At 46.6% G+C, this 13,138-nt stretch overlaps 1 protein-coding gene across 5 annotated transcripts in view; it reads left to right on the forward strand.

Annotated features, from left to right (window-relative positions):
* Positions 1 to 13,138, forward strand: part of CRTC1 (CREB regulated transcription coactivator 1) — a 43,720-nt gene that overhangs the window by 14,917 nt on the left and 15,665 nt on the right. For 4 of the 5 annotated variants that reach the window (XM_068997388.1, XM_068997389.1, XM_068997390.1 and 1 more), the window contains exons 2-8: positions 2,299 to 2,415; positions 6,603 to 6,740; positions 7,768 to 7,829; positions 8,601 to 8,695; positions 10,015 to 10,100; positions 10,477 to 10,520; positions 10,949 to 11,169. In XM_068997388.1, coding sequence (XP_068853489.1) covers positions 2,299 to 2,415; positions 6,603 to 6,740; positions 7,768 to 7,829; positions 8,601 to 8,695; positions 10,015 to 10,100; positions 10,477 to 10,520; positions 10,949 to 11,169 — 763 coding nt within the window. Of the gene's footprint in view, positions 1 to 2,298; positions 2,416 to 3,798; positions 3,847 to 6,602; positions 6,741 to 7,767; positions 7,830 to 8,600; positions 8,696 to 10,014; positions 10,101 to 10,476; positions 10,521 to 10,948; positions 11,170 to 13,138 lie in introns of all 5 variants that reach the window. The other variant, XM_068997392.1, reaches the window with a different exon arrangement.

Below are 13,138 nucleotides of genomic sequence, written 5' to 3' on the forward strand. Positions count from 1 at the left end.
GCCAGGTTGGAGCAAGCTGGGATGGTGGAAGGTGTGGGGTGGAATTAAATAATATTTAAGGTCCCTTCTCAAACTTTTATTCTGGATTTCAGTGTTGGCTTCCCTCTGAGCACTGAGGTACCTCAGAGCACGACAGAGAAATTTGCAGCTTTTTTTGTTTGCTGCGAAGGGAAAAACTGGAGCTGATTTCACTCCTAATTTCCTGCTGGAATGACAGCAAGGTCCTAAGATTCAAACAAACTTTTTTTTCCAGCTAAAAAGCTGGAGCTTGGAGGCGCTCAGGACACAAATCCTGCTCTGCTTACACTTGATCTTCCCAGATTGCAAGTGGCAGTTGTTGATGGGCTCCAATAAATGTGGAGTCTGGGGGCCACTCTCTCTTGAAAGGCAGGAGGCTGAGCAGAGGAGCGAGCCCAGCTCTCCCCGCCGGTGTGGTGATGGATGAGAGCAATAAGCAGCAATCACTTCTCTTATTTTTGGCACAGATCTCCAGGAGTGTTTATCGAAGGGAGCGTTGCTAAAATTAATGATAGAGCCAAGGCAGTGCACAGGCTCGGCTCCCCAGCTCTGGGGTTGCCTCATTTCCATGCTCAAGTGCAGCAGAAAGACAAATGCTCGTGACCTCCCTGTCCTGTGCTGCTTTGAGGTGGGTATATCCTGAGAAAAGCCCAAACACTGAAAAAACACAAAGCCACCCCCTCCTCCCTGGGTGCCTTTCGGAGGTTCTTGAAAGGAAACCAACACCTGTTGAAATAGTTACTTCAATGTTTGGCCCAAATCCCAAACAAGGCTTTTTAATTTTTTTTTTTTAACAACAAAAACATATGCAGGGGCCAGGGAAAAAGCACAGCTAGTTCTGATATTGTGCTTTTTGTGCTCTGAGTTGGAGGGGCTGTGACTCACTAAGTGATACCAGCACAGGGTTTCTCTAATTTCATGTCTTGCTTCAGGAATTGCGTGGCTAAAGATTGCACAAGAAAAGCAGGGGGGGCTTTCCCGCTCCTTGGATGGGATCTTTCTGAGCCATTTGATAGGGAAAACTGGGACTATTTTATAAATCTTCAGCCTGAGGGGATTATCTGCCCTTCTGGGAAGGAAAAAACCCTCAGCCACTGAGTGAATGGTGTCTTGTCCAAATAGCTGAGGCTTTTGAGAGCGCCCTGCCAAAGGCTGGACACGATCTTGGGGCTGTTTTCCCACCTAAATGATCCTGAGATTCTGGGATCTGTGGAGAGGTTTCATCTCCACGAGTTATCTCCTAAATCAGGGGTTAGTTTGGTCCCTCAGCTCAAGCACAGAGATTTTAGCTGTCTGTGCAGTTGGAAATCGGTGGCTTCTGGGGGAGATTCTGTGAATAAAAGGTATTTGAGTTTTCTAGGAATTGTTTGAATGTCAGGAAAATTCGTGAGCTGTCCTCAGGGTGAGCTTGTATTCAGGGACTATTGTAATACAGTGTTCTTCCCTGGGAGGGTGGGGAGGGGCTGGGATGGAATTCCCACAGCAGCTGTGGTTGTCCCTGGATCCCTGCAAGTGCCCAAGGCCAGGTTGGAGCAGCCTGGGACAGTGGGAGGTGTCCCTGCCCATGGCAGGGGTGGCACTGAGTGGGCTTCAAGGTCGTTCCAACCCAAACCATCCTGGGATTCTGTGATCCATGGACACATCCCGAAGTATTCACATGGAATAAGCAGGCTGGGCCTTTTCTCTGCATCCTGTCTTGGCGTGGGCACTCTGAGCTCCCCTGACCACCCTGAGCATCCCTGAACATCCCTGAGCACCCCTGAGCATCCTTGAACATCCCAGAGCATCCCTGAGCACCCCTGACCATCCCTGAGCACCCCTGAACATCCCTGAGCATCCTTGAACATCCCAGAGCATCCCTGAGCTTCCCAGAGCATCCCTGAGCACCCCTGAGCATCCTTGAACATCCCAGAGCATCCCTGAGCACCCCTGACCATCCCTGAGCACCCCTGAGCACCCCTGAGCATCCTTGAACATCCCTGACCATCCCTGAGCACCCCTGACCATCCCTGAGCACCCCTGAACATCCCAGAGCATCCTTGAACATCCCAGAGCATCCTTGAACATCCCAGAGCACCCCCTGACCATCCCTGAGCACCCCTGACCATCCCTGACCATCCCTGAACCCTTTTCCTGGTGCAAGAACCTTGTGGAGAAGGTCGACCCTCATTTGTAAAAGTTGGATCTATGCCTTTTAATGGTTTCCATTCTCAGTGATCACTGTCAAATTGTGTTGGTTAAAACAGTTGAAATTACATTTTCCTCCTTCTTTTCTTCCAGCTACAGCTGCAGAAAACCCAATATTTGCAACTGGGGCAGAGTCGTGGCCAGTACTACGGGGGGTCACTGCCAAATGTGAACCAGATCGGGAACAGTGCCATGGATCTCCCCTTCCAGGTGAGTTCAAGGGGTTTTTCCTTGGATTTGTTGATGAATCCTGTGCTTGAATGCTGGTTTAAGCTCCTGAGGCAGCTGCTGGTCCAGAAATCAGCACCCTGGTTTAAAAACTTCTGCTCCTTCGGGATGGGATTGGGATACGTGGGGATTTTTTCATTGTAGTTGTGGTAGATTTTAGTTCTCCTGTCCCTGGTTGTGATGCTTTGGGGTCAGGAATGCTCTGAGAGATGCAATTCCTAGTGAAATCTGGGAAGATGCTGTAAATTCAAAGTAAAATGGAAGGAAATAAAGGTGATGATGGAGGAATTGATGTGCATGTTCTGTGGGAATAATTTTGGGAGAGGAGAAGGGGAGTGGGACACAAAGTGGTGTCAGAATAATCACTTTCTGGGGGGCTGGCTGAAAAGGAAATGTAAGAATGTCCTGGCTGAGTTTTGTGGCTCCAGAGGTGATGCACCATAAACAGAAAGGCAGAGTTTCAGGTGAATATTCTGCTGCTTGAAGCATGTTGGACAGAGGATGTTGTCCAAGAACAAGATTAGTTGGGAGATCCTGTGGGGACTTCTGATTTCCACATTTAGTTGATTTAGAGTGCTCAAAATAATGAACATTTCTGCATTAGTTTTCCTTTTTTGAGCAATAACAGTTAGAATTTAGCTCATGAGGATGTGGTAAGAAGGAAATTTTGCAGTTTGTGGTTTTCTGATGAAGGGTGCTTAATAAAGATGGAGAAACTTGCTGACCTCTCACTGCCTCTTGAAATAGGTGCAGACAGCTGAATTTGGGCAGGTTAAAAGCTTGAATCTTGTGCAAGAGGAGAGGCAAAAATCTATTTAAATCTTTAAGTCTTTGGGGAATACAGAGCTGAGGTTTGCAGTGGATTGAAGACCTCACTGTTACTCCACAATGTCTGCTCTGTTCAAGTTTTTCTCTTCAGCTTTTTGTTAAGGAGGTTCAGAATTCCTTTTAAGCAATAATATTTCTGTATTTCTGTGCTTGATGGCCATCACTGGTGGTTTTTACCTAGATGGTTTTAATCCTGACTGCTGGAAAGGGAATATTCAAAAATTTATGAATGACTGGAGGAGGAGACAGAAACAAACTGTCCTTAAACTCCGGGGTTTCCTATATTTTTACACACACACACACTAAAAAAAAAAATCCCCAAATTGATGTTGTTACAGATAACAAATGGTGACAAGCAACAAAATAACCCCATGTGTTTGTACCAGTGGGGAAAGCTTTCCAGGTTTTTCCAATTTTAAGCTCAAAGCATGACTGCAAATGACTCTGGGATTGTGTGGAGATGCTGAGGCAGAGCCTGGGTGGTTGTGCCTGCTGAGAGCGTTGGTGTCTGAGCATCTCTGCTTCTTTGATTTGCAGCACAACGGAGCTCTGGCTGAAGCCTTTGGAGCAGTTCCTGTCTCTTTGGTAAACAAGTATTTAGGTTTGTGCAAATACGTATTTAGGACTGGTCCTGTTTGCCCAGGTGGATACGTATTTCAGCACACCTGCTCTGCTATGCACAGGATTTATTTGATTCACCTCCCAGCTCCCCAGGACTGCTGGGCTGGCACATAAATACAGGTTTTGCCATGCATCCCAGTCTGGAACATGCAAATAATTCCTGTGCAGACTCCCTGGACTTGTTGTCATGTGGTTCTTTATGATTTATTGGGGGTTTATTTGGTGCAGACAGGGGATTATTCAGTCTTGGCCTGTGATTTCAGCAATCTCTGAGCATGTGCACTCAGCCTGCATGTTAAACTCCATGGGGAAGGGCAGAATGAATTCCCAAATCCTGCTTGGCACCAGGAGGCACCAAAATATCAACTATCACTAGGTACCACTCCTCCTTCCCCCTCATCCACCTCACTTGGGTTTATTTCTTGCTAAATCCTAAAAGGACACTTGGAGAGCACTGAGCTTTTTCCTTCCTGTCTGTATTGAGCTGCTTTTTTCATGGTTTGGGGGGCTTTGGGTCTGGCCTCAAACCCTTGAACGTTCTCTCAGGGGAGCTGAAACCCTTTTAGTTCTTCATTTTCCTAAATAAAATCGATGCTCAGATCTATTTTTTAATCCTTTTTTCCTCCCATAGTTAAATATCTCATGCCATGCAGAGATGGGGAATTTTAATCCAGGCATGTTGTCCTGGTGTTTGGCCCTAAATAAATTTTATGGGAAGGTTGCTGAGAGAAGCCTGACCTGTTGGAGGTGATACCCATTTCCTCAGGTGTTTTCTGTTTCCCTAAGTTCAGGATTCTTTTGGGATCTTTGTTCCTGGAAAGCCAGGGAACAGCACTGCCCCCAAATCCCTCTCTAAACTTCAGCCCTGAGCTGGAACACGTTCCACCTTTACTTGTGCCACTGCTGCACTCAAATGAGATTTCTGTTGTATTTTTAATAAGGAAGTTGTGCCAGAAAAGGGGAAAACCTAAAAAATAGCTGGTTTTACATTGAACTTTTTGTCTTTATAGTTTTATATATCTAAAATTCCTTTAAATTCCAGGTGAGCTCTGTGTTCCCTGTGCTCCGGGCTGGCTGCTCCTTTTTTAGCAGCACTGTGGTGACACCACTGACATAGGAAATTGCTTTTCCTGTTGACCTTCCAAGCACGTATTTGCAAATTTTGCTGCCTTTTGGGCTGTAACAACAGAGCAAAGGAGGAGTTTGAGACCTTTTGTTGCTTTGGAATGATGAATATTCCCACTTCTGTGTGGGGATTGTTGTTCAGTGCTTGCAGCAGAGATTAAAGCACCGTGTTTGAATTTAAAAGCCTTAAAATTGAGATTTTATTTGAGATTTCTCAGCTTTCATACAAGCGAGGAAGTGAAGCACAAACCCCCATGATCTGAAGGGCTGAGAGTCCAGTAAAAAGTCACTGTGCTCCTTTCCAGCCCCCTGTTGCCTTAAATATTCTGCTGCATATAAAATGTTGGCCCTGAAGTGAGAAAATAAACACCACAGCCCCTGTGCATGCAGTTCTGTTAACACAGCCCGTGTGTGCAGAGAGGGTGAGGAGCCCAATATTTGCTGAAGAGAAAAGAGTTTAAAATAGTAGAAAGACTCTTTAAAAAGTTAATACAAACAAAGCCTTTCAAAATAAATGCAAAGCTTTATAGAAATAATCTTTCTAATGGCCAAAGCTGACACTTGGAAAAAAAGAAAAACCAAAAAAAAAGCCAAACCCACAAAAAGAAAAAGGGATGAATGTGGAAGCCAGATGGTTCCATGGCTTGGCAGACAGGACAGTGCATTTGCCACGTGCAGCACCTGAATGGAGGAGGAAATTTTGGATTTCCAAACAGATGGTGTTGAGGGACTCAGCAAAGCTGTTCACATTGGCAAGGAGTGCAGGGCTGGGGAGGTTTTTTCTCCCTGGAGACCCATAAATTGCTGGTGGAGTATGAGCAGAGATTGACCCCTCGGTACTTCCTCTGTCCCTCCCCAGGTATACACTGGGAAAGGCTGTGGAAAATGTGAAAGTTTTCCAGTTTAGCCTGGGAATTCATCTTCCCTGTCCTTTCCCTGCCATCCTCCTGCTCTGAAATCATCAGCTGACAAGGAACCGCTCAGGATGTCAGTGCTGATAAGAGTCCAGGTGGGATCATCCCACCTCGGGTCACTGAAGGAGCTGCAGATCGCTTCAAAACCATCAGATGCCGTAACTTTTTCTAGACAGAGGAGGAAGGAAACTGCTTTTCTTTTTCTTTTCATTCTCTCAGTGTCCCCTTAAAATAATTCTGCTGCAAGGAGGGGTGAGAGGAAGCCCTGAGAGAAGGCAGCGTGTCCTGGGGAATGCTGAGCTCAGCGTGCATCTCCTCCCTGCATCTCCTGCCCTCGGAGTCAGGCTCTGGATGTCGGCATGTTCCTCCTGGATGCACCCTGCATGCTGCACCAAGGGCATGTGGACAGCTGCTGGCAGCTCCTGCCACGCTCACACCCGGGGTTCAGGGATGCCAAGGTGTGAGGGCAGCGCTGAGGCAGGGCAGGGCAGGTCCAGCATGGTCCCCTTCTGCAGGAGGGAGCCTTCCCCCAAAGCTGCCGGAGGAGAAACGGATGGCACAACGTCCACATCTTTTCTGGAGTCTGATTCCTTAGAATAACCCAGCCTGGCACAGGTGTGAGGAGGCTCTGGGCAGGCTGTGGAGGTGTTTCCCTGTGGATAATCCCTGTGTCTCTCCCAGACTCCGTTCCAGTCGTCGGCGCTGGACACGAGCAGGACCACGCGGCACCACGGGCTGGTGGACAGAGTGTACCGGGACCGGAACCGCCTGGGCTCCCCCCACCGCCGGCCCCTCTCCGTGGATAAGCACGGCAGGCAGATATCCTTGGGAGCAGGGCTCGGAGCATCAGCACTGCTTTCCCTTTGCACAGTTCCCTTCTCCTCCCCTCCTCACCTGGCAGCAGGGTCGCTTCCCAGCTCCATGTCACTGCTTGTCCCGAGCTCTGATCTAATCCCTAAATAGCCACTGTCTGTAAAGTAAGAGTTCACCTCTCCGTAGCTTTCCGTGGGAATAATGATCCATGTGGAGCTGAGGGATGCATGCATGGGTTGGTGACAGCCAGCAGGGCCTCACTCAGGGCAGAGGTGCCCCATAAATTTGGTGGCCTTCTCTGATGGGGTTACTGCCATCAGCAGCGGGGCTCGTGGAGGCATTGGCACTGTCCCATGGGATATCCTTTGTCTAAACTGGATTTGATGGTTGGACACTCAGTGGATCAGGAGCTGGCTGGATGGATGTGTCCGAAGAGTTGTGGTCAGTGGCTCAATGTCCAAGTGGACACTGGTGACGAGTGGTGTCCTCAGGGGTTGGTTTGGGCACATTTAATGGTGATATGGACAGTGGGACCGGGTGCACCCTCACTGCCAGCTCTGGATCCTTCAATTCCAGCCCAAACCACTCCATGATTCCCTGAAAGGTCAGGGCTGACTTGGGGAAATGGAGTTTCCCTCAGAGCTGAGCAAACCCAGCCCAGGATTATCCTTTGCAGCTCCTCGTGCATTTCAGTGCAGGTTGATTCACCCGTTTGGCATTTGGGAACAGGAACGAGCTGAGCATTTCTGACAGGTTTAAAAGCAGAGGGGATTGATGGGGCTGGAGGGGATGTGTGACACGGGGTGGAGGGACCAGGGCTGCTCAGGGAGGAGCTAAATCCATGGAAAAGGAGGAAGATTTCTTATTGCTCAAATATTACAACAATCCAGGTAATATTTTGTGTTGAGTGTCATTTTAAAGTTCCCCATAGAGAATCTGTGAGTTTAGTGGTTCTGACAGGATAATTGGAATTATTCTTGGGAAGAGATTTCCTGCTTGAGTGGGAAGCATTGCTGCCTTAACCCTGGCCCACGTGGACAGCTGCCCCTATGGCACCGTGTACCTGTCACCTCCGTCGGACACGAGCTGGAGAAGGTGGGTGCCACCATCCTGGGGGGGTTTGGGGCTGTTCCCTGACACTGCAGCACTTCCAGCTGCAGTGGAATGGTTGCAAAATTGTGCCTTTTTAAATTCAGAAATGGAGTTTTTAATTCTATTCGTGCTCGTTTTAGTTGAGCTTTAAAATGAAGGTGTGTCAGCAAGTGTCGTCCTTTTAAATCTTGCCAGATGTTCCCAGGCATATCCCAAAATTACTGAGTTGTAAAAGACTTGGATTTTTCTCTGGGTGCAGAAACTCTGCTGGGTTGGGAATGTTCCAATGGGAAGGAACACAAAGTTTTTGAGGGTGGCCACACTCACAAAGTTCATCATGAGATGTGTTGGCCATGAAAATTCCCATCTCCACAACATCCTGAACCATTCCTTTTCCTCCCTCCCAACCAGGAAGGTTTGTTTTTCAACCACCACAATAACCAAAGTATGGCTAAACATCTTAAAAATGGCATTATTTGATCGTGTTTAATCTGAACAAAGCAGATAAAACTCTGTTCTGACAAGGGCAACCAATTTATCCTGTGTTCCTCTCAATCCCATTATTGAAACAATTGCTCTTCAAACTTGAACTAATTTGTTCTGCAAATTGATTGTTTCACAAGGAAAGTCTGCCTGCTTTATGCCATATATAGATTTTTGGGTTTTAATGCAGAATATTGAGGTTTTACTGAGTTGTTGCTTTTATCTGAGAGGAAGATTCTTTTATTTAGTGAAGCTGACAATAAAAATGTTGTGATTTTTGCGTTCTCTCAGGACGAATTCTGATTCTGCCTTGCACCAGAGCACCATGACTCCAGCTCAGCAGGAATCCTTTTCAGGAGGGTCACAGGACATGCAGCAGAAAAGAGGTGAGCAAAAAAAAAAAAGGATAAAAAGATTTATAACAGTGGAATGCCCATGGATTGGGCTCCATCTGTTTGTAAAATTCAGGAGTCTTGATACTTCCTGCATCCTGTGACACAACAGTTGGATCTTACTCACCTTTCTGGGTGCTGAAATCCAGGAAAAATGACACAAAACTAAGGGAGAACATTTTCCTGAGCCCTAAATTTTGTCATTCTTGCCCTGGAGAGGATCCTCTGGGCTGGTGGGACTCTGGTGTTGAGTTCTCAGCACTCCCAGAGGTCTGGAGGAACTTCAGGAGCAGTGTGGAGTTCCCAGCATTTCCATCAGGGACACTGGAGATCGGGAAGGAGCAAAGGCTTCGTGCCGTGTTTATTTATGGCCTGAGGATCCCCAGGGAGCCTCCCCTGGGAGGAGGCAGCGCTTCCAAACATCCCCAGAGCAATTCCAAGCTGGAGCAGCTCCGGCACCCACAGTTCTGGTGCCCTCTGCTGGGCCCTGTGCCTGCTCCAGCTCGGGAAAAACGGGAAGCACGGCTGGGATTGATGATCTCCTAAAGGTCTTTTCCAGCCTTAATATTCCCTGATCCTAAGAAAAACTCCTAAAATTTAATCCTTCAACAAGCACCTAGAGATTAAGAACGGGCAGCACAGCCCTTGGACACGTCTGTGCTGTCCTGCAGCTCTTCCATGTGCTCCTGGAGCTGGAAAACCTTGGGAAGTGCTCATCCTAACCAGGATCCCATAAATAGGGATTTACACTCATCGGTGTGAAATGTTTTCATTGATTCATCTCTCTCTGTCTGGGCTTTTTTTTTTTTTGTTTCTTTGTCACCTTGCAGTTGTTGAACAAAGAAATGTCCTTGGGCTATGGGGAAGTAGCAGCTTTGTGGTGTTTCTCCATGCCAGGGAGGATGGATTGGACTTTCCCCTCTGGAATTGTCCTCTTGGAAGCCCTTTAGGTGTTCAGGGTGGACATCACTTGTGCAAAGTGCAAAAGATGGGGAAAACCAGATCCCAAATAAACCCTTCCATGGACGTCTGAGCAGAATAAACTGGAGGCCAGAAGTTTGGAAAGTATTATTTTGGGTGGTTTTTTTAAAAGTCTCACTGATGAATGAATGAATGAATTAATTAATACAATTTCAGTCTGGTTTCTGGTACGTTGGTTTTTTAAATAATAGAGCGCAGTTGTTTCATCCTCCTTGATAATTTAAACTTAATAAGAATTTTTCAAAGGTTAAACTTCCAATCTGAAAATATCTCGGTGAGAAGCTGAATATTATTGATTATTAATGATTCCTTTTGATCTCCTTGGTTTTTAGTTTTATTGCTGACTGTCCCTGGAATGGAGGAAACCACCTCTGATGCAGACAAAACCCTCTCTAAGCAAGGCTGGGACACTAAAAAGGTGGGAATTGCACATTTCAAAGTGTGGAGGTTTTATTTTCTGAACATAGTTAGATAAATGAATGCTTTAATTTCTGTCAGTATTAACAAACTACTTGAAGAGATTGGAGATTAAATGTTTTGTTTAAAAACAAATAATGAACAATAAATTAGAAAGGATTTTGTGTGTGTGAATGCACAGGCTTGATTATATGAGGAGAAACTCTTGAAATTTAAGATTTGTTGGGCCAATAAAGCAAAAAAAAGATAAATATCTTTTTAAGAGCTCCCAGATCTTACATTGAAAGGATGAAATTAGACTTATTAATTGAAATATCTCCTAGGCAATACCCTCCAGCAGCATCTTTGCCTTTAAATCTCTCTTCCTTCTATTTTAGACTGGGTCATCGAGACCTAAATCCTGTGAAGTTCCAGGAATCAAGTAAGTTTTCAGCAATTTTTATTTGAAGAACATTGAGATCTTGAAGAGAAAATGTCATGTATTGAATATCCTTGAATATCCTCTTGCTTTGGAATTTTCTGGAAAGGCTCTAGATACAAACCAATGCCCTCTGTGAGGGTCAGAAATACAAAATCTATCAAAAATACCTTCTTGATGAAATTTTCTTGTTAAATACAAGAAAATAAAATCTTGCCAGATGTTCCCAGGCATATCCCAAAATTACTGAGTTGTAAAAGACTTGGATTTTTCTCTGGGTGCAGAAACTCTGCTGGGCTGGGAATGTTCCAACGGGAAAGAACACAAAGTTTTTGAGGGTGGCCACACTCACAAAGTGAGATGTGTTGGCCATGAAAATTCCCATCTCCATTAACTGTGGGGTGTTTTTTTTCCCCCCCCCCCAAATTTAGCATCTTCCCATCAGCTGACCAGGAGAACACTACAGCCTTGATTCCTGCCACGCACAACACGGGCGGCTCCCTGCCGGACCTGACCAACATCCACTTCCCATCCCCCCTGCCCACGCCGCTGGATCCCGAGGAATCCACATTCCCAGCCCTGAGCAGCTCCAACAGCACGGGCAACCTGGCTGCCAACCTGACTCACCTGGGCATCAGCACTGCCAGCCAGGGTGAGGGCACAGCACCAGGTCACCTCCCTGAAATGATGGAGTTTATGGAATGTTGTTCTTTCTGAGAGGGTTTTCCTTTGTGTTGGAGGTACAAAAAAGATGAGACGCTTCTATTCAGTTACAGGACATTCATCTCATGTTCTTGATGCCCAAATCTGCTTTTTTGGGGTTTTTTTTTTGTGTTTATTTTTATTTATTTATTTATTTTTTAATGTGCAAGACTGGAGTTCCTCTCTTGGAATTCCTCGTGCTGAACCCCAACATCCCTTGTGTTATGGGAATATCTCCAGCAGCCCTTTTATTTCCATTCCTTTAGAACAGCAGTTTTTAAAATGTGAGGATCCTTTTGGGGTCTGTTATTGATTAACACTGCAATTATTGATTGCTATTTTTTAAGTAATTTCACTGATACTCAAATAATTATGATGAGGGTTGATTTTTTTTTTTTTTATTGTCAGTGACAGTTGCAGTCTGTTGATTCCTAGAATAGAAATGAGGATTTGTATCCAAAAATACAAATATATTTCCTGTGCTGGGCAGGATTCCCTTTCCCACGTCTCCTGGATTGGGAAAAGGAAATTACTGTAATCAGGTTGATGTGACTGAGCAGGTGAGTTTGGGGAGCAAGAAAAGGATTTAACCATTTGAGGACAGAGTGGGGCAGCACTTTCAGCATCCTTGGAAGAGTTTTTTGGTCTCCAAAGTTTTGTGGATGGCTTTAGAAAGTCGGATTTAAGCCACAATGGATCTCCACATTTTTTTCCCCCGTAATAATCAAAGTAAATGATACAAACCCCAACTGGTGAGTCTGTAATGCTTTGAAAACATTCCCTGATCTATCAAAGATAGAACAAATTGAAGATACACTCCTTGACTGTATTCCTGCTTCTCTCTGGAGATTATCCCACAGTTTATTCGTTGCCACACTCAGTGTTTGGTGCTTTTCAAACCGATTTTTCCAACCTTTCCTTGCTGCTCTTCAGCAGAAAACCTCCCATGAAGGCTTCTGATCCCTGTGCCCTGCTCAGGGATGTCACAGAACTCCCTGAGGAGAGCTGGGGAAGCCACCTCCTGCCAGGTCCCAGGACATTGGTGCCCGGAGGGTGTCGGGTCCCTCCCGCACGTCCCAGGAGCCGATGCTGGGTTTGCAAACACGGCCGGGGCTGTGTTGGGAACCTGCCTGGCCTGAGCCACTTTTCCTGCTGGCTCCTTGGCAGCCTGGCCTTCCTGGCTCCCTGGCAGCCTGCCTGGAAGCCCTGAGCCTTTGCCAAGTGCCTGGGAGCTTGCAGGCTCCCGTGAATTGCTGCTCTCTGGCAGCTCCGGGGAGCAGCTCACTCTCGCTTGGCCTCAAATCCCTTCCCAGGGTGACTCGGTTCCTCTGGGGTGAAGCAGAAGAGAGGGGAGGTTTCTGAACTCCCAGATTTTTGGCTTGATCTGAACAAAATGACAATATTTGAGTTGTTTATCCCTACCCCCTGCTGGGTTGTGGCTCTTGGGAGTGTGGTGGATATTTCCTGCACTGGTGTGCCATTAAAAATGGAGCTCTTCCTGCGTAACCAGTTTGGCTTCTGCTTTTTCCATTAAAGAGGTGTTTGTTTTTACAATACCTCAAGTGCCCTCTGATAAGCCTGGTTCCAGGATCTCTTATCTCATTCCCAGAGCTGGAGCCCAAACAAACAGAGCAGAACCTGCTTTTCCTGGGCCTGGCGAGTGCAGGTGTGCGAGGACAGTGCCTGCGGTGTCTGGAACTGCTGAGGCTGCTCTGCCTCTTCCAATTCCTCATCCTGGGCACCAATCTGACCAACCGTGCCTGGGTTTGAGCCAGGACAAACCACAGGGCTCTTCCTCTCATCCTGATGCTCTTCAACCTGACAAAATTAATTACAAATCACCTAACGAGCTCCCGCCCGCTCGGCCGAGGCTCCTCCAGTGTTGTCAGCTCTGGCCGCTCGTTTTTCCTGCTTTAGGG

Source organism: Aphelocoma coerulescens, chromosome 28, assembly GCF_041296385.1.
Source record: "Aphelocoma coerulescens isolate FSJ_1873_10779 chromosome 28, UR_Acoe_1.0, whole genome shotgun sequence".
Classification (NCBI taxonomy): Eukaryota; Metazoa; Chordata; class Aves; order Passeriformes; family Corvidae; genus Aphelocoma; species Aphelocoma coerulescens.